This window comes from Wolffia australiana, chromosome 16, assembly GCF_029677425.1.
Source record: "Wolffia australiana isolate 7733 chromosome 16, ASM2967742v1".
NCBI lineage: Eukaryota > Viridiplantae > Streptophyta > Magnoliopsida > Alismatales > Araceae > Wolffia > Wolffia australiana.
This window is the reverse complement of record NC_135850.1, coordinates 9331512-9359152: the sequence shown is the minus strand read 5'-3', so window position 1 is coordinate 9359152 and position 27641 is coordinate 9331512. Positions and strand designations below refer to the sequence as shown.

General features: G+C 41.4%; 1 protein-coding gene across 3 annotated transcripts; it reads left to right on the top strand.

Annotated features, from left to right (window-relative positions):
• The first annotated feature begins 694 nt into the window (after positions 1–694).
• LOC144713532 (putative WD repeat-containing protein C17D11.16) lies at positions 695–22511 on the top strand. 3 transcript variants are annotated; one of them, XM_078588125.1, is made up of 18 exons: positions 695–913; positions 1390–1477; positions 1586–1779; positions 1858–1937; positions 2016–2123; positions 11738–11858; positions 18971–19029; positions 19129–19191; positions 19568–19638; positions 19727–19823; positions 20467–20541; positions 20672–20773; positions 20879–21016; positions 21108–21137; positions 21212–21274; positions 21377–21454; positions 21569–21623; positions 22356–22511. In XM_078588125.1, exons 2-18 carry the CDS (start codon positions 1431–1433, stop codon positions 22409–22411), a joined length of 1437 nt encoding a protein of 478 aa, XP_078444251.1. In that variant the 5' UTR covers positions 695–913; positions 1390–1430; the 3' UTR covers positions 22412–22511. The 3 variants fall into 3 exon arrangements, with proteins under 3 accessions (XP_078444251.1, XP_078444249.1, XP_078444250.1); XM_078588123.1 differs by having other exon boundaries at positions 1341–1477; XM_078588124.1 differs by having other exon boundaries at positions 1329–1477.
• Positions 22512–27641: the final 5130 nt, after the last annotated feature.

The window sequence follows — 27641 nt, the reverse complement described above, 5'->3', positions numbered from 1 at the left end:
CTCCAGCGTTGGCGCTCCGCACGCCAAGCACTTGTGCTAACACCATCGTGCACAGTCTGCGTAGGCGCCTGCGCCCAACACGGCCCACAAGAGCACCACACTACCCATAACCGTCTCGAGGCTCTCTACGTGCTAATGCCTTAGTCTCCTGACGTGAAGTCTCCCAACCCGTGCCTGGTACACATAGTGCACGCGGCATGTGTGTGCTATTCCCACAATGTACGTGCGCATGGTTCCCACAACGTATGCATGCACGCGGCGTTTAGAGCTCGCGCACGCGTGCCTACGTGTTTCCTGCGCACAACGTCCATGCCTCTGCCGCCAACTTGTGTTTCACGCACGCGCGCATGGCAATAGAGCGCCAGCCCACACGTGACCTTGCCCTGATCCGTCGCCATTCCGCGGGACGAGCACGAACACCAAAAGGGCCTTGGCTTTAAAGATCAGGATCGAGCGTCACCACCCGCAGTGCGTGTTCGCAGTATTCACACTTAAGAACTCAATCTCCAATCATGAATCCAGTACACAAACATGTCCCCACAGTTAGCACTGAGTACTCTGTGCATGAATGCTGCATACTTTGGGGCCTTACATCATGGGATAGGCAAAACCCTATTAAATCCATAAAAGACCCCACATTATCAATGCTTCCATTCAAAAGCCCATAAATCCTTCAAAAAACTTGCCCTGAAACCTTCAAAATACCACATAAATCTTTTGGGAAAACCCTAAACGCTGGTCCCTCTTCGTCCCTTCTGGCGCTTGAACACGTCGAAGGCTCTCTCTTCTTCCCTTCCTCGAGCGTCGCCGTCCCTCTTGCAGATTCTTCTTGCGCGGCAAATTGGCAGAATCCTGCTCTGAACGACGGGAAGATCGGGCGGAGGTGTTTTACAACCTCTTTCCCGACGACAAGGTGAAATTAAGTTCGGTCGATTATTCTTATTATGTGATAATCATCATCATTATCATCATCGTCTTCTTTTCTGTTTCGGTTTGGTAAATTTCTCCGTGTGAGATCAAGTCGGGTGCACCTCACAATTGTAGAGATGTGCTGAATCCGAATTCTTTCGTTCACATAGCTGAAAATTTTAAATCCTGCACATTTTTTTTACCGTGTCCTTCTCAAGTTCCTCTTCCATGGGCGGCTCGATTTATATTACGCAATAATGGAATCGTTACATTGTGAAATCTGGCAAACTGAGATAAAATGAGTCGCTGAACTCGATTAGGTTGGTTAGGAGCGTTGAAAAAAATCGAAGTATAACACAATGCACGCAGTCTCTTGCAATGATTTTTCAAGTTGGTCCTATCTGTTGTCATATTTCTAGGTTTGTGTTCAGGCATTGTGACCGAAAAAGATGATTTCTTCGTTGTGTTGGGTGCCCAAAGGAGCGCCCAAGGTCACCCCTGTGGTTGCAGAGCCACCCTCGATGGAGGAGATTAATGATCTCGTCGAAAACGTCGATATAGAGAAAAGGTATGAGGCAACCCGAACATCTGACCGTCATCTTCGAGTAAAGTTCTGATTTTCTATTCAAAATTTCACCAAGTATACACTCTGGTGTTCTTTGTATCCGTTCTGCAGTGAAGTAAGTGAAGATGATAGAGAGGATGACATGGAGCTTGACACGTCTAAGCTTTCTGAAGAAGCAGCTCAGGCACTGGCTGCTGCAAAGGCTCTCACTCAGGATAAGGGAAGTAAAAGTTCGAGTGGCTTTCAGGATATATCTGATGCTCTCCGTGAGCTGGACATGGAACATTATGATGATGAAGAGGATGGTATCTTGTTTAACTTATTCTCTTTCTCTTAAATATTTATTTACTGGTCATACCTTTCCGTTTGGGATTTTTCATCAGGTGTTGAACTATTTGGCAATGGGATTGGTGATGCATTCTATGCCAGTAATGACACGGACCCGTATTTGAATAAGAACGATGTATGCTTTCTTCAATTTTTCTTTGCTTACATTCTGTCATGTTTAGAAAAACTTTACATTTATTCTAATTCTTGGCAGGATGACGACGATGATGAAGAAGATGAAGAGATTGAGGACGTTACCATAAAGCAGACAGATGCAGTGATAGTGTGTGCACGGAGTGAGGATGAAGTTGGTCATCTTGAGGTAGAGCTAAATGAAAATGTTTATACTTTGTCAACGTGCATTGGTTTCTTTATTATGTCTTACGACTTATCCCTTTACGGTCTATTGGATATAAAAACTTCTCCTGGAATGGTACTATTCTCTACACTTAGTTGTGTCCTTGTTCTTGGATTTTACACAAAATTTTTACTGTGAGGTAAATTTTCATCAATTGTATACTCTTGTAGAGCCATATTCCGGATGTATTCGTTTCCTTGCTATTGAGGGAAGGATGTCGTTCTCCCTCTCCCTTGATGCTCCTCTCCTTCTTTGATGGTGAAGCTTCTGTGATGGCTATGGTTTTTGAAAAACCATAAAGGATGCTTCTATTCTATCCGAGCTTCTTTAAACCAGCCAATCCAGAAAGGGATGGTGGAACCCCACTGACTTATGTGACATATTCCTACATGGAATAAGTCAACAAGCAACACAGTCAATTAGACCACTTATAATTATGGCACACTTGCAATGACAAGAAGGAAATATGAGCCACTTTTAACATGTGGCCTATTTACAGAATTAAAGACACAAGGACACAAAGATAACGAAAAGAGGGCCCTTCTAATCAATACATATGATATCTGCTTAGCCCTTTAGACGATCCGGACGTATGTCCTTAAGCTAATCCATTATTTACACACCTCCCGGATTGATCAAGGCGGCTTCCCTTCGCTTAAGCTAACCCATCAGCCACACACATCTCAGATCAATCAAGGCTCTCTTTTCCACATTTTCTCCTACCCCTTTCTTTCATAACAATCACCCTATATCCTCCTTCCTTCAGGGGGGGACTCCCATGCACGACTGTTATTTGCCCGTCCAGTGGCCTGTAGCTGTTTCTTGGCTTCCGTTCCCTGTTTAAATGAGTTACTGTCTCCTGAGATATGCAGATTACATACCTTCTTTCTGGCCAGACAATTGGGTATTGTCTTATGTAGGATTGAGTCTTGATTCTCATCACTACCCACCTCTGGGAAATTTTTGTTGCTCTCATGGGGAAATGATGAAATCTGTTCATGATGGCAGAAGCAGATTACTCTGATGCTTCAGTGAGGGGCAGCTGTTCTCAAGTGCTTGGGACGTTCATGCCTGATCTGGCACCCTAAACCTTTAACACCTCCTTATGATGTGCGTGCCGTTCACGAAGGTCATCCAATGGGCTAGGAATTGACTGTGGGTCATCCTATATCTTAAACAGTCTGTGTCTCCATTGCACACATCAGTTGATAAACATGGAGCACGTTTAGTGTGTAGGTGTTTGGAGGTAACTGCAATCAATAGGTTTCATTGCTTACACATTCTACGATTTGAAAAATCTTGGATAATTTTATTGATCCTCCTGGCAGATGATTTTAGTTGGTAGAAGCAGATTTTCAGCTATACCCAGTCTGCAGTCTCAATATCCTCCTGGCAGATGACATATTTTTTCATTATATATATTGAGGCTTGTAAGCGATGCTTAAGTAGCGGCAGAATTCCATCTCTTTCTGTAAGTTGAAGATTAACATCGTGACACTCAGTGTCACCTGTGGAATGAGTTGTAAAAGGGCAAGGGGTTTCCATGTACAGCCTTGAATGAAATCATCAGTGTGGAGATGTCATATGTGGTATTGTACCAATGTAGTTACTCCAAATCTTTGCTTTGTATGAGAAGAAATACCGTAAGCAGGCATCTAGGCAACAATTGACCACTTCTATTGTCCATCCAACTCTTTGTGTTAGGGTGTTGAGTAGCATAGTTGAATTCCATGAGTTATAACTTGTGTTAACCAGAAGAGACTGAGGAGCAAGATATCCCTGACAGATAGAAGAAATAAGGTTTACCATCTATGCTAATCACGTTTGTTGTCTGCTCTCTTTGATGAAATTGAGTGTCATCACTGGAGACGGGTGCCTACTGATGACTTCGATAGAAACCCTACTAGGGAGAGAAACTGAGGTTTGAACAACAACGCATTATGTTTCTCTCCATGATACTGGTTTTAAGTACTAGGTCATGAAATACACGTCTTGGGCTAATAGTTAGGCCCATTTAGTCCAAAAAAGGAAATAACTAACAAATTAAAAACATAAGGAAATGAAATGATGGAAATAGGATATAGAAAGAAATAGGAAACGGGAGTAGTCTGGCTGACAGCGAGGAACAGACATAATGATCTCCTGGTGGGATATGATGAAATTGGGCCATGATGTAGTCTCATGATCTCTTGATGAAAGCTTGAGCCACCTCTGCTGCTGTGAAAAGGGTGCGACAGTGAAAGAAATGTGCGCACTCAGAGAATCCATCCATTATCACCATGATGACTATCTTGAGTTTTGTTTTCGCTAGCCATCAACTAAATCCATTGTGAGATTCTCTCGTATACCATTGGGTCAGTGGAAGGTGCCGTTATCCCGCTGGTGCAAGTGATTCGATCTTATTCCTTTGACATGAAGTGCATTTCTTAATATAATCTTTGCCAACCTTTTTCATGCTGTACCAATGGGCATCTCCTCAGCATGTTTTCATTTCTAAACAACTAACACCATCGCTACAACTTGTTTTTTTAAACTTTAACTTGAGATGTTGTCTCTCCATCAAGGCTTGCTTGAAAGTGGGGGGGGATTTGTGCAAATAACACTGCACCTGTCCTGCATTTTGAAGCATCTATGTCTACCTTAAAGGGAACTTCAATATTTTTTTATGGCCAACACCGGCACTGTGGTGACGGCATCGTTAGTTTCTAAAATGATATCAATTTTTCCTGATTTCGTTTTAATGATTTTTTTAACTGTTGGGTTAAGGTTCTGATACACAACATTTCTTCTCCAAGAAATATCAACGAAAGAAACGTCGGCACGTGTGAGCTGACTCAGCGTTGACTGAGCACGTGAGAGTCAGGTATAAATAAACAGGAGTGGCGACCAGAAGAGGCATCATTCAATATTCAGGAAGTTAGTTGCCAAGAGTGGCAGAGGCTGGTAAGCAGGATCGGGCCTGCCATCCAGAGCGAGGGGATTGCGTGGAGTCCTCTCCATTCCTTCTTTCTATCTTTTGATCTCTGATTCTTCTGTTCTTTCCTCCTGACATTGAATTGAAGAATCTCGATACACTTTTCTATTGATCGTTATATCAGTACTCTTCCAATTGTGGATCTTATATCAATCTCATCTCCATTCGAAGTTGAGGATTGATATCAGGTTCTACAATGAGCATATCGTCTTTCACCAACCATCTGTTGTTCCCCATGAGGCCTAAAAATCCTCTCAGCTCTTTAATGATATTTGGCATCAGTCACTGCCTCACTCTGTCAATTTATCCTGGGTCAACCAGTCCCCTCGTGATACAATAATGACGCAGGTAGTTGAAGGAGTCTTTGAATTGAAATGAAGTAGCATTTTTGTTTTTTTTTTGAAGAAAATAGGGCAGACCACCCAAAACCGGTGGCCCACCTGGTACTATTAAAAAAACAAAGTCATTTACACATCATTTACAGATATGACCGCACATCCTGCTTTTATCTCCCTACCCCCCAAAAAGATATTAGCGCCTCAACGTCAGACATGACACTCTCGACTGAAGCCTTTCCTTTCTTTAATACCACTTCGTTTCGATGCAACCATACCGCCCACAGTATTGCGACAATTCTCCCCTCTCCATTCTGCTTGGGTATCCACCTGTCGTGAATGATGCCCAAAAATCATCGTCTGAGGAGATATTCACCCCTGAAATCTGCTGCGAGGCCCATGCTCCTTGAGCAAGGTGACATGTGAAGAAAAGGTGGGAGCAGTCTTCCTCGCCCCCAGCGCACAAGGGGCAGTCGACAGGCTCCGCTGGTGCCCACCTCTGCCGATAGACCCCTGTGACCATTTTCTGTCTCCTCAACAACCAGCCGAAAATTCTCACTTGAAGAAGAATCTTTAGTTTCAGCACTTTGTGACATGCCGGACTGACTTCTGGGTCATCTCTCGCCACCCGTCGAATCTTCAAGTATGCATCCTTCTCCAAGAAAGGTGGCCCCCGCCATACCCATCCGTCCCGATAATCTGCTGCTGGGCTGAGAGGTAGGAGGATCTCCTGCATTCCCAACAACTCCTCATACCGAAGGTCTGATAATGTCTCAGAGAGGGTTGGGACCCAAGCCTGGTCCCAACATTCGCTGACTGTGGCAGTTGGGTTCCTTGTTAGAGCAAATAGTCTGGGAAACTTCAACTTCAAGGGACCTTGTTTTGACCAGATATCATGCCAGAATCGAAAGCCTTCCCCATTTCCCTGTTTGGGGTCAAATAACTCCCAAATGTGAGGGATGATTTGACGTAGACTGCGCCAAAAAGGGGACTCCCCCCTACTTCTCACTCATCGCCTTTCCCAGTCCATATCTCGGCCATATATGTCTCTTAGGACATTGAAAACCAGACCCTCCGCTAGTGTCATAACTCGTTTGACCCATTTAGCCAGCAATGCCAAACTCATGGAGTCCAAGTGGAGAACCCCCAGCCCTCCTTGTTTCACAGGTCTGCAGATCACATCCTATGCTACTAGGGGTATCCCCCGAGGATCCCCCGCTCCCCACCTCCCCAAAAGAACTGCCTCATTAATCCCTCTAGCCGCTTTGTCAGAAATGCGGGTGCTTTATATACTGATAGGTAGAATATAGGGATCGCTGAGAGCACCGACCTCAAAAGTACCAGGCGACCCCCTCGTGATAACACCTTGTTCTGCCAGCCCTCCAACCTGTGCTCCATCTTGTCAATCACTGGCTGCCAGTCTGCAGCTATGGTGCGTCTCCCTGTCAGTGGAGGACCCAAATACTTCATTGGTAGCAAACCTCGGGGTGTGCCTAGCACATTAGCAGATTGGATCTCCTCCTCCAACCACATACCTAATCCCACAAAGGCTAACTTTTCTCTGTTGAGACATAGCCCCGAGAAGTCAGAAAATAATTCTAACAGGGACAATATGATGTGAGCTTCTGCCACAGCTCCTTCCATGAAGAATGTTGTGTCATTCGTAGATTGGAGTAGTGGAATACCCCTGGGGTAGCTCGCCATATGAAAACCACGTAGTAGGCCGTGTTCGCACGCCTTAAGGGTACATGTGGCCAAAGTGTCTACTGCAAGGACAAACAATAATGGGGCTAATGGGCAACCTTGTTTGACTCCTCTCTGTGGGCGGATCCATCCTCCTCCTGCCCGGCCATTGACCAAGACTGAGAAAGAGTGGGACGTAACGCAACGTCGCACCCAGTTCACCCAGTCCTCGGGGAATCCTCGCTTTCGCATGACGGACCATAGAAATCTCCAATTGAGTGAATCATAGGCTTTTGCAAAATCCACCTTCCAAATAAAGCCCTTCGTTTCGTTTCTTTTCCAAGCTGAAATGATCTCCCCCGCCAATGATCTCCCCCGCCACCACCGCACTGCCTTGCAATTGTCTTCCCAGAATGAAAGCCATTTGAAAGTGTCAGATTAGGCCCCCAATCACCCCCCTTAACCGGTTAGCCAACACCTTGGCGATAATGAGATGGATAGACTTCGAAAGAGCAATGGGTCGGAAGTCACCGACGTTCACCGCTCCCGAGCACTCGGGCAACAGAAATAAATGTGACTGATTCTGCCTACTTTCTTTCAAAAAAAAAGGTTACCCATCCGGAACTTGTCCAACATATCCATCACGTCTGAGCCTACAACGTCCCAGAATTCGCTAAAGAAGAAGACTGGGAGTCCATCAGGGTCCGGGGCTCGTTCTCCATTCAAACCTTGGATCGCGTTTCGTACCTCTTCCACAAAAAAGGCTTCACTAGCTCAGCTTGTTGTGCTTGTGATAACCGAGATATGCTTCTACCTTCCCATCTCCACTGGTTGCGAGCCCCCCACTTAGTGACTGTTCTGAAGTGATCTGCTAGTGCTTCTCCCACCCCTTGTGTCCCCACGACTTCACCGTTTCCCACTTTCACTCGTGGTATATGATTCGACCGTCTCCTTCAATTCGCCACCATATGGAAGAACCGTGTGTTGGTGTCCCCTCCTTCAGCCAAAGTTGCCGCGACCGCTTCCTCCAATCCATTTCAAGCTTCTTATCCTCTTCCTCCACCACCTCTCTGCATGTTTTTCTTTCCTTGAGTTCGGAGTCTAGCAGGCATCTTGTGTCTTCGATGGAGTCCAACTGTTGGACCCGTGAAAGGGCTTCGTCTCTTTGCTGGTGTCTTCCCTCTTGGATCTTTTTTTTTCACCCTGATAATGTGTTGTCTTAGACCTGCCAATTTGGTGGCCAGCCTCATTGTGGCTGTGCCCTGTGCTGATTGACTTGTCCACCATGTTATCACTTCTTCTTTGAATCCCTTCTCACATAGCCACGAGCGATCCAACTTAAAATAGGTGGATCTGTTCTGGCCAACATTAGCTTGCCAGATAATTGGAAATAAAACGTTGCTGGTCAGGAGGAATCTCTTCCTTGTCCTGGATCTTCGCCTTCACATTATCGATCGTATCGCTGCTCTCGACCTCTAGTGTGATCGTCTTCCCGGTCAGCTTCTTCACGAAGATCCGCATTATCTCCCATCGCTGGCAACTTTAGCCTCCCTCCTCCCTATAGAACACGGTGCCGAGGAAGGAGCCATCAGCGACAAGTGTATTGCCTTGGCTGCCAATGGTGACCCCAATGTTGAGTAGGGTACTGCTGAGAGCGGTGTAGATGGTTGCCATCTGGAGAAAGTTCTGAAGAATGACAATTTTGTCCTCTGGTGACATGCACTGATTTCCAATGTGCCTTCATTCTCTGCAAAGACTGCAGAAGCTGAAGTGGCATTTTGGACATTGAGCATGAAATCGTATGACCCGATCAAAGACCTCAAAGACTCCAAAAAATCCTGAGGTTGATCGGATCTGGCCCAGTAAACAATGAAATCTTATGATCCACTTTATGGTGGCAACTCACTGATGAGTTCAAACTGCTATATCTCCTTCCAGCTCCTTTTGGTGTACCTGTATTTATTCAAGGATAGATACATATATACTACAACCTTGAATCGTTCTCTCCCAAGATCTACAGCCGTTTCATTTGAATAATAATATCGGCAGTGCTCAAGTCCGGTTAAGAAATTCATTGACAAGCTAATTGTTCTGTACGTGCAGAAACAACTGTTGACAAGCTTCATTTCTCATAGATCCGACTGCCCCCAGCACCCCTGGATTGGGGGTTTTGAAAAATGGTTCTTGTTTTGTCCGTCAACAGATTGGGGCAGTGAACTAGCGATAGTGGACATTGCCTTCTAGTCGAGAGAGAGGAGAAAAGTTGGTGGAATGGATTTTGCCTAGACCCTCAGAAGGGATACCGACAGAGTGGGCATTGCTTGGAACTTGAGAGGGAGTGGACACCGTCTTCAAATCCATAGAAGGAGAGAGAGATAGGGACCCAACAGTAGTCCTATTCAGTTCTTGACTGCTCTCTTAAGGGCGAGAGCTGTTTAAAGGGAAATGCTTTATAACCAAATGACCAAAAGGCCCCAAATGGGTTCTGAAGATAACCTTGTTGGTTGAGGATTCTATATGACTGTCATTAAGGGAGTAATACCACAGTCCACCTCTGATCTGTGATGCATGGTATGTTGCCTCACTTCCTCTCATCGTGTCTTAACTCTGTCAAAACCATCGCCAATGCGAATGACAATTTGACTATGTTCATTTCTATCTCCGCTGTTTTGGAATACCTATTTGCCCTTCTGATTACAAATCCAGTTGATCATCATCTGTAACCTATACTAGATCCTTTTGCACTTATAGACCGGAGAGAAACATATCAACTATCCTTTCTTTATTCATCAAGCGTCCTCTCTAACTCCTTTTCCCTGCCCCACTCTCCTACCTGCTTTTTTCATTCTATCCTGTTACTCCACGGCTCCTTTTCTTGATGCTTGGAGATTTCCAAGCCCTAGAGTTATGTACAGGTTCATGGGCCCAGGCCTGCTTGATGTCCTTGTTCGCTGATTTATTAACCTCTGTCATCTGACGTTGTTGCCAGTTGGCTGCTACCTAGCCTCCAATGAGAAAAATGACAAGAGAAACAACATTTCTTATGATTTACTGGGGTTCACCGGTTTAAATCCCCGCGAAATACATGATGGGCTCGGCCCATGAGCAGGACTTGACGAGTCACTGATACGATCCCAGTAAGAGTATATGAAAGAAGAAAGAGAGGAGGCCAGAAAGGCAGCGGGCCAGCTGGCGCTGAGCTGGCCAAATAACCACCCTTCTTGAAAGGGTAGTTAGTTAGGAAATAAAAGAGTATAAATAAGGAGCGAAGGGGGAGAAGAAGGGGGGGGGAGCATTTCGGGTTTCTTGAGCAAGGGGTCGGGAGGAGCAGAGCTGCATTCGGCGAGCTGCCTCTACGGTGATCTTGAGAAGAAGATTCGAAGGCGACGTGGACTTGTACCAGAGTACGAGGAGCGGAATCAAGATCCTTCTGTAAGTCTTAAATTCCAGCAGTTGCTTTTACCATTTGGGACTGCATCGTATCAGTCACATGCACTAACTGATAAGTGGGCCTCTTAGTATGAGGCCCGCATTCACATATAAGCAGGACACGAGAATTAGTAAAAAAGAGAAATAAAATGACTGAAAATAATATGATAGGATCCTAGGGGGTAGTTTAGTCATATTAGCCCACAGGGGCATTTATGTCATTTAGTGATTGCTGTATTTCCTTTAAATAGGGATGCCCTTCCTTTAGGAGGGCAGCCAAGAAGAAAAAGAAGAAGAAGATGAAATAGGTGTTCTTCTCTCCCTCTCTTCGTCTGGGTCTGATTTCTCTCTCTCCTTCTACAATGCCCGTCCTTCGTGATCGTCTCTACTTCACAGCATCTTCAGGCGGCTTGTCCCCGGCCAATCCCTACCCCCTCAGCTCAGCCTTCCCCCGACCATTCCCGTTCTCCTCTTCACCCCAGGAACTCTCCTTATCCTCAAATTACATTGGAGACGATACAATCATAGTGGGATCGTATCACAATAGCGCACCTGTTGATAACCTCCTTTCAGGCTTGATCGTATAGGTCTTCTCTCATATTCCTTAACCTGTTGATGTCTCTTCAGAAACGAATATTTGAATCATTTATAGTTACATTCAATAAATATTTATGGTTTATAATAGTCATCATTTGTTTTGGTCTTTAATTTTAGATTTCGTCTCCTCCGGAAAACCCTAAGAGACCCTCTCAAGTCAAACAACCAGCAACAGTTCACTCACTAAGCAACCCTGGTTGAAATACCGGGTTAATAATTTGGCCCATTAGTCCATAAAAGGACACAAAGACAATCATTGACGTAAAGAAAATATAGACATATGACAATAGAAAGGATGGAAATAGGGATGTATATATCCCGGCTGACCCAAATTTTTTTCTTTTAAAAATCTATTCCTTTTCTTGCTATACCATAACGTTATTTATTTTCCGTTGGAGTAAAGTTCAATCTGTTGCACTTTGGTAGCCTGGAATTTATATTGGGTATGTATCCTTACCCTTATGAATATTTATAGTTACGGAACTTTATTATTTCCATAAATTAGGCATATTTTGTTCCAATTCTTCAAAATATTTGGTTATTTTTTTCTGTCATGACAGGTTTGGGTTTATGAAGACGTTGATGATGAAACAAATATGTATGTACATCACGATGTCATTCTTCCAGCATTTCCTTTATGCACTGCTTGGCTTGATTGCAACCCCAAAAATGGCGAGAAAGGTGAATTCTTTGTCTGTCATATTGGATATGACCATAGATGTCGAAATCTCTTGGCGTATGTCTGCTTTATGGCACTAAATCATTCTATGTTCATATTTGGTTGTCGGACGCCTATGTAGAGGCCCTGCCGTTTGGTCCATTGTCTTGGCAGGAGTTCCTTTTAAGATAGGGAACCGCTGGTTTTCTGTTATCAAACAAAGCTGATTGGTTGTCCTCCCTACTCCATATTTCAGCATGTCCTGGTTATTTTCTCCATATGATATCTGTATTCAAAATTTCTTTTTTTCTAGAAATAGTCTTGGTTCATTTGTGGTTGTATAATATTTGTTGTTTCCCAAAATACCTTTGCTGTTCCGAACGAAAAATGCTGATTGTTCCTCTTATGACAGCTCCGACGTTATTACCCTTTTTGACTTGAGGCAGAAGGCTGCTCATGAAGCAAGTTGTTTTGATCTTTTTTAATCCAGTTCCTAACTACTTGGGAGATGAGTAAATACGCACTACTGTGATCTACGTTAAAAAAATGCTTCCAAAAGTATTTTTCATTGAGTTTGACAGAATGTGTTACGCTACTCTCTGATTGGATTATGGAAAATGTAAACAAACAAGAATTGATACCTACAAATCTGTCCACACTTCCCTGCTCTTTTGACTGACTGCCTTTCAATCCCCTCGTTGTCGCAGCTCCTGATTGCCCAAGCACTTCAAGATCTAGATCAAATGCAGTCTCACTCTTCGGAGGTCTCTTTCCCCAAGAACTATAACTTCCAGAAGATTACTGCCTTTACCACCCTTGTGCCTTGTGGGGGAGTATTGATACGATCCCCATGGTATCTAGGGATTTCTTGTCATTTTACCTGCTAGGGGTATTCTCGTTATTTCCGCTCTTCTTGTATTTCTCTATAAATAGGGCAGCCCTCCCTTTAGGAGGGCAGGGAAGAAGTCGATGGAAGTCAGTTGGTTCCCAGTCTCCTCTCTGGCAATGCTCTTCTTGCTGCCTACTGATGATCTTCCCGGCCTTCTCCTTGCTCTGAGTTCTGGATGATGATCTTACCTCCAGTTCTCCTCAATCCCCATCTTAACCCAATAAGAACAATCGAGTTCTAATCGTTTATTCACAAACCCTTTTCTTGGTGGGCCGGTCATTATTGTGTCTCTAATTTGTCGTCACATACTGCTTCCAAAAATCTTTTTTTTTGCTTTAGCAGTATGTGTTATGCTGTTCTGTGATATTCTACACTATGGAAATGCTTCCAAAAACTATGGAATCACTTGCGTCATGGAAATGTGTCTGTCTCCAATTAATTATCATTTGGGTTAGATGAAAAAAATTGACGATCAATCGGGACTGCATTTGGTCTAGAGTTTGCGTTACTTCCGTTCTGCAAACACGGTGTGAGAGGGACGGGAAAAAGTAATTCTGTATCTGCTTAGTCTAAAACAGAGGGTGTTTATGGTTTAAATAGCATAAACCCCTGAAAATAAGGTGGGGTACCAGATACCCATACCATGTCGCAGACTGTCTGTTAGCGCCCATATTTTCCTTGTTATATTTGTACTTACCTTTTTACCCTTATGTGTACTTTCTAGATGACCTTTCATAATAGGCCCAATATTGTAAGAGCCCATGTTAACATCTCAAATAGAGATGTGTGGGCGTCATAAGAGAAGTGAAGCATTTTTCTCTCTGTGTTAACCTTAATGGCTGCCTAGGGTTTGTGGAGTGCAACAACGACATGGTATCAGAGCACAAGTGAAGCAGGGATCGAAGTGTGGAGCTGTCTCACATCATGAAGGTGGGATCAAAGCAGTTGTTTCATGTTGTCTGACGTGGTGTCTTGAGCTGTCTCACGTCGTGAAGCTATCTCACGTCCTGCTTCAGGGATCGATGCAGTTGTTTCACGTCGTCCTACGTGGTGTCTGGAGCTGTCTCACGTCGTGTGACGTGGTGTTGTGGAGGGTCGTTTGACGCTATCTGAAGCAGGAAGTGTTTGAAGCAGTCAAGATATTTATGTGACAGGTTGTTCGACACTGTCTGGGGCTGTGAAGAAGATTGTATCCACGACAACAGTCACAGATCGTGATCCGGTCAAGACCAGCTTCTCAGTCGACTGAAGTAGTTACAGAGCTGGTCAGTGGTGATTACTGTATTGTGTTGTACATCCACTCAAATGGCGTTCTCCAGCACAGTGGACTTGTCACGTGGCGCAGAAGGAGACCGTGGAATTGCCTCTTATCCAGTATCATCGGTAATACTGCCAATTGCCGAACCACTTCGCGACAATGGTCGTAATTTTGATCAGTGGGGGCAGATGGTGGAACTCACATTGCTCGGCAGGGAGCTGGACGATCAGTTAATCACTGAAGTCTATCCCAATCATCCAACGTATTAAGCGTGGAAGCGGGATGATGCCAACGTCCACGTCTTCTTGCTGGGAAGATGACTAAAGATGTGTTCCCAAAGTTGTCATTCTTAAAAACTGCCAAACAAATCTGGGATTATGTTCGGAAGACAACTCTTAGAAGAAGCACTGTGTGGAGGACATACGATCTAGTTGTGAAGGCCTGGAACATCCCACAAGGAGACCGAACAGTGACAGAGTATGTGAATGAGTTACAATCTATATGGTTGGAACTAGATTACTACAGGTCAATTTTGAATCCAGATGAATGGGAATATACCCTTCGCGATAGGATGTTCAAATACCTGATGGGACTGAATGCTGAATACGAGGCATTAAGAGGGCGAATCCTCAATTATGAGCGAGGGCCTGATCTTAAACAGAATTAACATTGTGCTAGTAGAGGAGAGTCGTCGGCAACAAGCAGTTCCAGGGGCTCCCAAGCTAGAAAACGGAGCAGGATTGATGGTTAAGTCAAAGGAGCAGAAGCATACAACTGAGCATAGTTCGAGTGGTACTGTTCAAGCCAACACCCAGGGGTCTTATGGTTCACATCGCAAAGAAAAGTCATATCAAGGAAAAGGTTATCGGAACAATGTAGTGTGCCATTATTGCAAGCGAAGGGGACATACAAATGAAAATTGTTGGGACCTGCATGGTCGGCCACCGAGGATGCAAGCGCATTCTGCCTCTGCTCAGGAAGATCCGAAAGGGGAAAATGAGATGTGTGACTCTAGTTCGGGGGGATCCAGTGGTACCTGTGTTGAGTTCAAGCGAGACAAAGATGAGGTGAACATTCTCAGAGAGGAGTTAGAAAAGTTGAAGGCACTAGTTGGATCTACCTCCATGGCAAAATCCAGCTGCCGACCTGGTAAGCACGTGAATTTTAATGATCATCTTTATTTGGACTGGATTCTAGAATCTGGAGCTACAGATCATATGATACCATATCAATCAAAGTTCCACTCTTATACTCTTTGTGAAGGGGGCAAAAAGGTGTTCACTGCTGGAGGTGAAATCCTGTCGGTGGTTGGTATTGGTGACGTAAATATTGAAAATCTGGGAGTTCTTAAAACTGTTTTACATGTGACAAATTTAAAGGCACAATTAATGTCTCCTCTGCGCCTAGTGCAAGATGTCAAATGTTCTCTAACTAATGATTGTACTGATTGTTTTGCATATGATAAGGCAAGGAACTTGAATATTTCACCCTTTAAGGAGAGGAATGGACTTATTTACGTGACGGGTGAAGCAAAGGCGTGAATGATGGTGAATGCTCAATCTCCAGGAAGGAACAATGACAAGCAAATCGAAGACTTCAAAATTTTCATTTTCGTTTGGGACATCCATTTTTTGTGTTGATGAAACAAACTTTTCCTTCATATGCAAAGAATTTTGATATTTCAAATGTAATGTGTAAATCATGTCAATGTGCGAAACATAAAAGAGCCTCTTATAGTGGGAATGGAGAAAGAAGTAACATTCCCTTTGAACTTGTTCATGGGGATGTGTGCGGACCAGCACTCATAAATTCCCTCACGGGAGCACGATGGTTCCTTATTCTGATAGATGATTGTACCAGGTTGTCTTGGGTGCACTTACTTAAGCACAAATCAGAGGTGTTATACAGGATTTCTGTATCAGGGTTAAAAATCAGTTCAATGTTTCAGTGAGGAAGTTCCGTTCTGATAATGCAAAAAACTTTTTTAATGAGAGACTGGCCTCATTTTTCCGGGTGAATGGAGTTGTACGGGAGTCCTCGTGTGTTAATACTCTGCAACAAAATGGAGTCGCAGAAAGAAAGATAGGACATGTGGTGAATACAGCCAGGACACTTCTCTATCATTACAATGTACCCAAGTATTTATGGGGAGAAGCAGTACTTACTGCCGTACATCTGATTAATGGTTTACCCTAAAAAATTTCTGAACTATGAGAGTCCAGTAGATATCATTTCTAAATTCTTTCCTCCAATTAAGCTGAAGACTCATTTGAAGCCCTGAATATTTGGATGTACAGCATTTGTCCATGAGCAAAGGGCTGTCGATAAATTCAGTCCAAGGGCAATTAAATGTGTGTTTGTGGGCCACTCACATGGGAAGAAGGGATACAAGTGTTATGATCCCAAGTCAAAGACAATGTTCTCTGCCAACGTGACATTTCACGAAATGGAACCGTTCTTCAAAGATGAGACCAAAACCAGAGTCCAGTTACCGGACCGAGAGAGTGTGTTCGAAGATGAAAGGATATTTGACATACCTATACATGTTAATGATGAAGCTGTGGTAGAGAATCGATGCCAGGTGGAAGAAGCAACTGAGGCAACAGCTGTAACTGATCCAGTAACAGAAGAAGTTGGAAATGATGCAGCTCAACCTGAAGAGGAAGTTGCAACTCAGCTTGAAGAATCACAGGTTGAGATACCGAGCCAAAGTAACGATTATGGATGGCCTATAGCACTACGGAAAGGAACACGAACATGTACTCAAAGACCAAAGTATCCTCTCTCTAATGTTGTGACATATGAACACTTGCCATCTGAATTTCAAGCATTCCTGACAAAATTAGATATTACTCATATTCTTAAATTGGTAAATGAGGTGTTGGCTGACGGAAAGTGGAGAGAGGCCATGGATCTTGAGATGGAAGCACTGATCAAGAATGGAACTTGGGAGTTGTCGATCTTCTTCAGGGCAAACATCCAGTTGGGTGTCGATGGGTATACACCATAAAGTACCATGCTGAAGGAACAATAGAGAGGTATAAAGACAGGTTAGTGGCCAAAGGGTATACTCAATGCTATGGAATTGATTATGAAGAGACTTTTGCACTAGTGGCAAAGTTAGAAACAGTGCGTGTCTTGATCGCAGTGGCAGCATCTTTTGGGTGGAAATTGCATCAATATGACGTAAAGAATGCATTTCTTCACGGGGAGCTGGAAGAAGAAATTTATATGCAGTTACCCCCTCTGGCAATTACTCTGGCATGACAACACCTAAAGTTTGCAGGTTGAAAAGAACCTTGTATGGACTAAAGCAGTCCCCTCCTGCATGGTTTGGGAAGTTCTCCCAGTCATTGAAGAATATGGGATATGTGCAGGGAAATAGTGATCACACCCTATTTGTGAAGCAGTCCTCAAGAGGACACCTTTCAGTTCTGCTTGTATATGTGGATGACATCATTATTACTGGTGATGATGAGTAAGAAACAGATGCGTTGAGTAAACGTCTATCTGAGGAGTTTGAAGTCAAATCTCTGGGACAGTTGAGATATTTCTTGGGTATATAGATTGCATACTCAAAGGAAGCCATTTTCATTTGTCAGCGGAAGTATATTATTGACCTATTGGAAGAAGCTGGAATGAGTGATTGTAAACCATGTGCAACTCCAATGGAAGCAAATCTGAGATTAGGCAAGTGTGAAGATGCAACTCCCGTGAATAAGGAGAAGTAATTGGAAGACTTATCTGCTTAAATCATACGAAACCAGACATTGCATTTGCTGTTGGACTTCTGAGTCAGTTTATGCAGAGTCCGAGAGAACCTCATTGGCAGGCTGCAACTTGAGTATTGTCATACTTAAAAGGTACATCAGGACATGGGCTAATGTTCAGGAGACATGGATGGATTAATCTAGAAATTTATACAGACTCAGATTATGGCGGTTCATTGAGTGATCGGAGATCAACTACTGGATATTGTTCATTCCTCGGGGGAAATTTGGTTACCTGGAAGAGTAAGAAGCAGTCAGTTGTGGCGTTATCAAGTGCAGAGGCTGAATACAGAGCACTGAAAAAGGGCATTTGTCAAGGACTCTGGCTGAGAATTATCTTAAATGATCTACGGTTACTGACAACAGAGCCAATCAGTGTATACTGTGATAGCAAGTCGGCTATAGACATGGCTCATAATCCAGTGCAGCATGATCGAATGAAGCATATTGAAATTAATAGACACTTCATACGAGAGAAGATTGATCAGAGGAGCATTCAATTGCTGTATGTGCCTACGACTCAACAAGTAGCCGATCTTTGCACTAAAGGGTTGCAAGGAGCTCCTTTTCAGCAGCATATGTCCAAACTGGGAGTTAGAAGCATCTACGTACCAGCTTGATGGGAGGGATGTTAGCGCCCATATTTTCCTTGTTATATCTGTATTTACCTTTTTACCTTTGTGTGTACTTTCTAGATGGCCTTTAATAATAGGCCCAATATTGTAAAAGCCCATGTTTACATCTCAAATAGAGATGTGTGGGCGTCATCAGAGAAGAGAAGCGTTTTTCTCTGTGTCTTAAGCCCAATGGCCGCCTAGGGTTTGTGGAGTGCTACAGCGACACTGTCCGGTAAGGACATGCAGGAAAAGGAAATGTCCAAAGATGGGCTTGTACAAAAACTAGGAAATAGAGACAAAAGAAGTCCCAGCAGACGATTCTTTTCATTCAGTTGCTCCAGGGCTGTTCACCATTAGGGTTTTATTTGCCCTTCTTGATTGCCCTGTATCCAATGTAAATGAACGTATCTCTTTGTAACCTTGAATTTCTCTGAAACCTTGTACTCTAATGTTTGTCATTTAAATATTTTCTTTAGTAATTGAGTGTGTCAGTCTTTTAGTTCTTGAAAGAAGATAATATATTTCTGTAGTTTTCGGTGTCTTTTTTAGTTTGTATCATTAATAGTTTGGTTCATTCATCTTTTGCGTTCTGTCATTTCAGGAAATTTTATCGCTGTTGGCTCAATGGAACCTGGGATTGAAATTTGGGATCTTGATCTTGTACGCTATCTTATGCCTTGATTTTATGGTGTGGTCCCTTGTATTTTAGCATCCCATGGCCTTAGGGAAGTAGTTCTACTTCTATTGTTTGGATCACAGATTGATGAGGTGCTGCCTGCTGCGATACTTGGAGGGACAATCAAAAAGAAGAAAAAGAAAAAGGTTCGTGAATATGTTTCAACTTGTTTTTCAGGTTTATTTTATATTATGATTCATTGAAGACATGTTTTGCTCGAAGTCTGAGTCTAAGGCTTTCATTTTGATAGGCTAATTGTCCTTTCTTTGTTTTTGTTCGCGATGTCAGTTGAGCTATGAACGTATTAAAATAGCATCTCTCAGAAAAAAAACGTATTGATATAGCTCTTGTGTTGTTCATTTACTTCATCAGTTTTTCAAAGATTTCTTAAAAAAAAAGTTTTTTAAAGATTTGCTGTTGGTATATGCTGATTATCAATGTATTTTGTAAAATAAGTTTGTCTCTAACATTCTAAGAGAAAATCGGATGTAAGAAGTTTTTTCATTCTTCCATGATTCACAGTCGTCAGTAAAATACAAGAAAGGGAGTCATAGAGATTCCGTGCTTGGTCTTTCATGGAACAAAGAGGTCAGGTGCGAAAATTTTTCATGTATTTCAAGTTCCAATTTTTTGACTTCTCGTGGAATTACTTGATCAACTGTCTTTGATAACAAATTTCAGGAACGTTATAGCGAGTGCAAGCGCAGACAGCTCTGTCAAAGTATGGGATGTTGTTACTACACAATGCGCATTAACTTTGCAGCACCATTCTGATAAGGTAAAATATAATTAATTGTCCTATAGAATTCCCTGAATATGAACCAGTAGAACTTCGTATAAAGTGGGGTTTCCCACTTTACCTTTCATTAATCGCAGTTTTCTCAATAAACCCTAATCCCTCTTCAGGTCAAGTTGATTAACGGCAACTGACAACCTTGTCAGTGTGGAAACAATTCAAGTTCGCCCTTAAATAATACTCGTCATAGAATGTGGTATCCTTAATGGCATAAGTACAAAAAAGAAAACATCGTGAAAAAGATAAAAAAAAGCAATGGCAAAAGAGTGAAACAAGAGTATCTTGAGTCTAACACTCTTCTCACATGTTTCTCCTCACCAGTTGTTTTAATGTCATATCCATTAGTCTGCGACGTATCTATTATTTTATCCTTTCTATGTCTTCCATTCGGTGACCCAAGGTCGACTACGCCATTTGTTTACACTAGGAATTGATCTGGGTAAGGAGCCCTAGAAACAGTCAGGGCATAAAAGCTTACTCTCCTCACTGACGTTTATTCTGCTTCAAGTAGGCAGAACGAGCCTTACATAATTACACTCAACTCGAACAATAGAACCAAGAAGGGAAGTTCCATCTGTCATCTAACTGTCCTCTATTTTGACACGTTGTCTTTTATGTTTCCCAGGTTCAAGCGGTTGAATGGAGTCGCCACTCTCCTGAAACACTCCTGAGTGGCTCATTTGATCAGTCAATTGTAATGGTAGGCCCTCTTGTCTTCTCTACCCATTTCCTTTTTAGGATGTAACTCGAGCTCATAGTCTTTTTTGTTATTTTCTATTATAGATTCTTTTATCTAAATATAAAATTAAGATTCTATTCAATGTTGACAGGCTGACATGAAGTCTCCTGTTGATCGTCCCGCTTGCAAGTGGTCTGTCTCTGCTCAAGTGGAGAGCATTAGATGGGATCCCCACAATGAGAAATCCTTTGTGGTCAGATTTTCCTAAAACTGTTAATACAAATTCCCTAAAAACTGCTAATATATATTTTTTTAATCTGGAGATAATGATCAATTTTTGTTCGATATGTGTTGCCAGGTCAGCCTCGAGGATGGGAAAGTTCAAGGCTTTGACGCCCGTACAGCTAGCAGCGGTGAGAAAAGCAATCCATGCTTTACACTCCATGCGCATGACAAAGCCGTTTGCTCGATGTCCTACAATCCCTCTGTCCCTAATGTGCAGAGCCAGCCCTAAAACCCTAAATCACTTGATTTTTTTGAATTTTATTCTCCTGCTAGCTGGCTAATTTCTTCTTTTTTTCTTCTAGCTTCTGGCCACTGGGTCCATGGATAAAATGGTACGCTCCTATTGCTAGCACCCTTCTTTTTGCACATTCGTAATGGGTTCACATCTATTCCTTTGTCATCTCAGGTGAAACTATGGGAGTTGTCCAACAACCAACCCTCCTGTGTTACTTCTACGAACCCTAAAGTTGTCAGTCCCTATCTCTCTATAATGGAATACACTTCTACAATTTTTTATCTTTTAAAAATATCTTTCCCTCAGTTTCGATGACTTTTTTTCTATCTCACACAGGGAGCCATCTTCTCTGTTGGCTTCTCGGAAGACAGCCCGTTTCTACTAGCAATGGGAGGTTCCAAAGGGAAGTTAAAGGTCAGGGCAGTTCTTCATCACATTTTATGTCCTTCAAAGTTTATTGCTTCATTCGGGTTTATAATCCAAATTTCTCTCTTCTTAAAAAATAGTCTTAATTTCTTATATCTTTAGGTTTGGGACATCCTCTCCGACGCCGCTGTTGCAAACAGATATGAGAAATTCAGCAGTAAGAAACCCAGCCCTCCTGAAAAGCAATGAAATATATTCCCTGTTCTATTTCCTGTCGGAACCAAATTCATTTTCTATGTTTCTTATTTGATTATTACTCTAGATATAGAAATTTGTTGGATTTACCTGCTCCATGATTTAATGAAAAATTGTAATAAGGTGAAATAGAAGAAATTTTAAGTGGGCCAAACAAGGTCACAATTTCCTTTTCTGCATGGAGTCAACCACCAAGTTTGAACATAGAGCAAGTTCTTGGAGATTATTCTCTCTGAGGCCGTGGTAATTTTCCAGGTTCAGGGTTAAGGTTTCTTTTACTGAATTTCATTACTTAATATTTGGTTAAAAGCACAAAATTTTCAGTGCTGATCATACTAATTTCTCCATAGTGTAGTTAAAATTTCGGATCTTTTTTTTGATTAATTAACTTCCTCTTATTCGTTGTCTAGACAACATAATGATATTTTGATATATGTGGTTATGATCATGGACTTTAAATACATCAAATTCAGTGGATAGCTGGAATAGAAATAAGACACTAATTCTCTCGCTTTTTTCTTCCTATGTACTATTTATTGAATAATAACTTGGTAGTAATTAAAATATCGTTCTTCCCTATTTACCTGTGTTACACTCCATGATTAATTTGAGGCCGTACCACAAGAGAACGAGTAAGCCTTTGTCGTTCTTGTACAATCCCTAATTAAGAACTTCTCTTGCTGGATCTTTGCAGGATCCTATGGATGCATCACCACTGCAATTGAATCCACACTCGTTGCCCTTTGTTAACTTAAAGTCGTGTGATAGCTCATTACTGATGCATGTGGAAAACTTAAGTCCTTTGCCACAAGTAACTAGTTTATGGTTAATTATTTATCTTCTGTTCTAATTCCTCAAGCTTCCTCTTATGCAAACTTATGCTTTAAGAGTAAGTTACATATATGATAAGGTCCCTATAAGGATGTATGAAAGAAGAAAGAGAAGAGGACAGAAAGATAGGGGCCAGCTGGTGCTGAGCTGGCGAAATAACTTACAGTTTCTTGAATGATAGTTTAGAAAGTAAATAAAGAAAGTGGAGGTTATAAATAAAGGTGACGGGAAGGATAAGGGGCACGGAGGTTTTGAGCTTTTTTGGAGCGTGTATTCTGGGGGAAGCCAGGAGCTGCATTCGGCTAGGGTTTCTGCCCAGGGTCGTGGCTAGAGAGAAGGTTGGAGGCGACGTCTGTTGTTCTTGCAAGACGGGGATCATAAGCGATGGCGGTTTGTAAGTCAATTCACAGATTTCTTTTACCAATTCCTTATAGAGCGTATCATTGGTATCAGAGCGGTGATCTTGGCCGCAATGATGCTGAAAGAAGTGGAGGCGAGATTGGATAAGAAAGAAGTTGAGTTGGCCGAGATCAAGGCTGAACAAATGAGGATTGTAGAGGAAGTGAAGCTGATCCGCGAAGAGGCAAAGGAAAATGGTGAATTGTTGAGGCAAGTGTTGTGAACCCTCGCAACACTGAATCAAGGAAGCATGTCTGGAGAACGAGGACCAGAGGAGTTTCCAAGAAGCCAACAGAAAAACAAGAACCGGGATTGGAGGAAGCAGAGGCGAGGCACGAAACACACCCTGAGAGTCGGAACAAGGAACAAATACAACAAATTCGGAGTAAGATGGCGGCTCCAAAATTCTGAGGTGATGATGTCGAAGGCTGGGTGCGAGGCATGGAGAAGCTGGCGCTGAGATGACAATTTTGTTCAGCCTTGATCTCGCCCAACTCAACTTCTTTCTCATCCAATCTCACCTCCACTTCTTTCAGCATCATTGCGGCCAAGATCACCGCTCTGATACCAATGATACGCTCTATAAGGAATTGGTAAAAGAAATCTGTGAATTGACTTACAAACCGCCATCGCTTATGATCCCCGTCTTGCAAGAACAACAGACGTCGCCTCCAACCTTCTCTCTAGCCACGACCCTGGGCAGAAACCCTAGCCGAATGCAGCTCCTGGCTTCCCCCAGGATACACGCTCCAAAAAAGCTCAAAACCTCCGTGCCCCTTATCCTTCCCGTCACCTTTATTTATAACCTCCACTTTCTTTATTTCCTTTCTAAACTATTATTCAAGAAACTGTTAGTTATTTTGCCAGCTCAGCGCCAGCTGGCCCCTATCTTTCTTTCCTATTCTCTTTCTTCTTTCGTACATCCTTATAAGGACCGTGTCAATATACTTTTTGGCTAACATGCTCTTAAATTGTCCCAAGTCTGACCCTGTATTGTCAGCATATTAGGTTATCTTTATAGTGTTCTTATCTAAATTCTGAGTTAATTCCTGCTACAATACTGGCATACAATAGTGTTTGTCCAACTGATATCTGTCCGATATCTGGTATCGGACAACCGATATCTGATAACCGGAAATACCGAGACGGTGTCTGATATCGGATATCGGACGATATCCGTCCATTAGGTGTAGACGGATATCGAGGACGGATATCGGAGGGATAAGGATGATCCAGATATTGGATACTGGATATCAGATTTCGATATTCGGATATCGGAACCAGTATCCTGATACCGATATCCGGTATCGACTAAAAAAATTATGCGATCCATCTCGTTCAATGATTTATTTATATCCAACGACTTACGTTTTAATGTTATCAACCTCGATTAATACATAGTGTAATATTTTTATTTTTTTCCATTTGGGATAACAGGATTTACAGTTCACATTAAAATTCGAATCCTGATATCCCATATGGAAGATATATGCGAAATTGTGTGCTGTATATATTAAACAAGGTATAATATTTATTAAATGAAATAACAATATTTTAATAAAAATTTGTTATATTGCAATCTGATTAAATATATAATATATTTATGAAATTAGTGCTTGGCTTAATAAAATACAGCCCAAAATTTCTTCCATATGGGATAAAGTATTCTGATTTTGTTAAACTCGGAATCCTGCTGTTATCCCACTTGGAAGAAAAAAGAGTTCGACTTGTATATATTAAATGTGCCACAAATTAAATTATAAAGCTCTAAATACCCTCTTCCCCAAGTTGATTTGTCAAATGAATAAAATATGTTTTTATAAAACCCCTCTAAGTTGGATATCGGAATCTGATATCCATCATCGATATCCGATATCGCCATTCTCCCCCCTGAGACAGGCGGATAACGACGTCGAGATGGATATCGATATCGGATATTGGCATTGTAGCAACTGATATCCGATATCTGGATGTCAAAAAAAATGGATACCGGAAATTCCCTTTTCGGTATCTGATACAGCATTTGTCTCGATACCGTCATCCGATACCGGTATCGAGAGGGGCGAACACTAGACATACAACATGCCCTACATATAAACATTTGACACGCCCTAAAGAAAAAATAGTAGAAAAGAATGAAGGCACCCTCAGTCAGAAGACAAGCAGTTAATGTTGGATTTATATCCTACGAATGGTCTAAGAGGGGGGGGTGAATTGGACCAATCCCTCTTTCCTAATTTACTTATTGTACTATTATTTTTTTAATATCTAATTATCTAGAGGGAAGAGGTGGACACCCAGAATTTTTATACAGGTTAGGGCTAATCCCTTACTCCTGTCCCGGGGTATCCAACCGGAGTTATAATATGTCCCTAACCAAGTTTATAGCCCCCCAAGCTAAAACCGCCTGGTAATAGGGATACACGGATACCTCCTATCTAGAAAATTGAAAAACAAGAATGTCCTTGAACCCCCTTAGCTCCTTTTAAGGAATCCTTGCTTTCACTTCTTCTCCACTGGACCACTCAAGTCCTTCCCAGCTTCCAAAAATCGCCTTTAGTTGAGGTAGTAGTTCTAGTCTCACAAATGCTGTAAGAACTCTTGAAATGATTCAAACAAAATGTCTTCCACGTTCCTGAGAAGTTAGCTAAGAAACAATACCAATCTCAACAAGAAATTTTCACTTCTGCACCAGAATTATATCCTCTAAATTCGGATCAAGTTAACCCAGAATTTAGGATTAGCTTTAGGACAATAAAATTTTCAAGGTAAGGATATTGAAATTCACAACAGTTGAAATATTCAACTATCACTGTCTTAAAGTTCAATATGAGATAAAGGAGTTGTAAGACACAGATTTAACAGTCAAGAGTTTTAATACTCAGTTCAAATTTCTGAAAATTGAAATTGTAAAATTTCAAAGTAACGATTTTATCTTTTGATTTCAAATACAAGGATGTTAAAATCTGCAGAATCAACAGTTATTTTAGAAGTCAATTTTGAGATTCAGAGATTTTAAAGAGAAAGTTTAACAGTTATGACTGTAGGATTTTCTTTGCAATTCAGAGATTTCAAACTGAAATTTTAAACAGTTATGAAGATAGTATTTGATTCCCACTTCAGAAATTTAAGATGAAATTTTAACAGTTATCAATGTAGGATATAAAATCACACTTTAGAGAGATAACAAAAATTTCAACAGATCTCACTATAACATTTGATTCTCAGTTTAAAGAATTTAATATTCAATTTAAAATTCAATCTCTGAACTGTCGATCTGAATTTTTGTTCTCTTGAAAAACGATTTAAAAACGGTGTTCAGAGATTTTGATTTTTGAAACAATGTTCTGAAATTTTATTTTAAAAACGAGGTTCAGAGATTTTGATTTTAGAAACAGTGTCTTGAAATCCAATTTTAAAAACAATGTTCTGAGATTTTGTTTTTAGAAACAATGTTCTGAAATTTTATTTTAAGAACGATGTTCATAGATTTCGATTTTAGAAACAATGTCCTGAATTTCAATTTTTCAATAGACTGATGAATCAAATGATTCAGAAAAGAATAACAAGAGATGAATTTCGATTTTTCAACAGACTGATGAATCGAATGATTTATAAAAGAATAACAAGAGATGAATGTCGATTTTTCAACAGACTGATGAATCAAATGATTTAGAAAAGAATAAACAAAAAATGAATTTCGTTTTTCAGCAGACAAATGAATCTCGATTTTCCACAGATGGAGAGATGAGCGATTTTGAAAAACAATAACAGAACAATTTTGATTTTCAAAAAGACAGAGAGATGAGATGAACGTTTTTGAAAATCAATAACAAGCAGTTTCGATTTTCAAAAAACAGAGAGATGAGATGAACGATTTTGAAAATCAATAACAAAGCAGTTTCGATTTTCAAAAACACACAGAGAGCGATGAACGATTTTGAAAGATAACGACAGAAGAAATTTCGATTTTCAAAAACACAGAAAGAGAGATGAACGATTTTGAAAGATAACGACAGAAGAAATTTCAATTTTCAAAAACACAGAAAGAGAGATGAACGATTTTGAAAGATAACGACAGAAGAAATTTCGATTTTCAAAAACACAGAAAGAGAGATGAACGATTTTGAAAGATAACGACAGAAGAAATTTCGATTTTCAAAAACACAGAAAGAGAGATGAACGATTTTGGAAGATCAATAACAGAAGAAAGAAAAGAAAAACGAGCCTGATTATCAGCTTGAGAAATCTGATCTTTGGAGCTGTACTGGAGATTGATCTATCTTCCTTGTCGATTTCTTGTAAACCTTTTTCTTCACCAACAGACTCTCTATTTCTGGACTCTTCTTTCTTGCGTTCAGCCTGCAATTTTCTTTCCAACCCGATACCTCTTTCATCCCCTCTTCTCCCTTTTTATTTTACCTCTTTTCTATGCTCACGTTCAAAGGCATTTTTCATATTACCAAAATGTCCTTGTAACTTTCATCATAACAAAATAAGAACATACATTTTGTTATCTCTTCTCAGTTTATTTTGTAATTCATAAAAACACATAATCTAAAATCTTCAGTTAAATCTAAGATAGCTTTGCCTTTGGAAAATTTTGATTATAAGTGGCACTTGAATATATTATTTCCCGATTTTATATTAAATCTTCCAACATTTAATTTATGATCAATTTCACCCATTAATAACCTTTAACTGTTGGTCCTTCATTTTGTAGCGTATACAAAGATTGCATGGTCTTTAA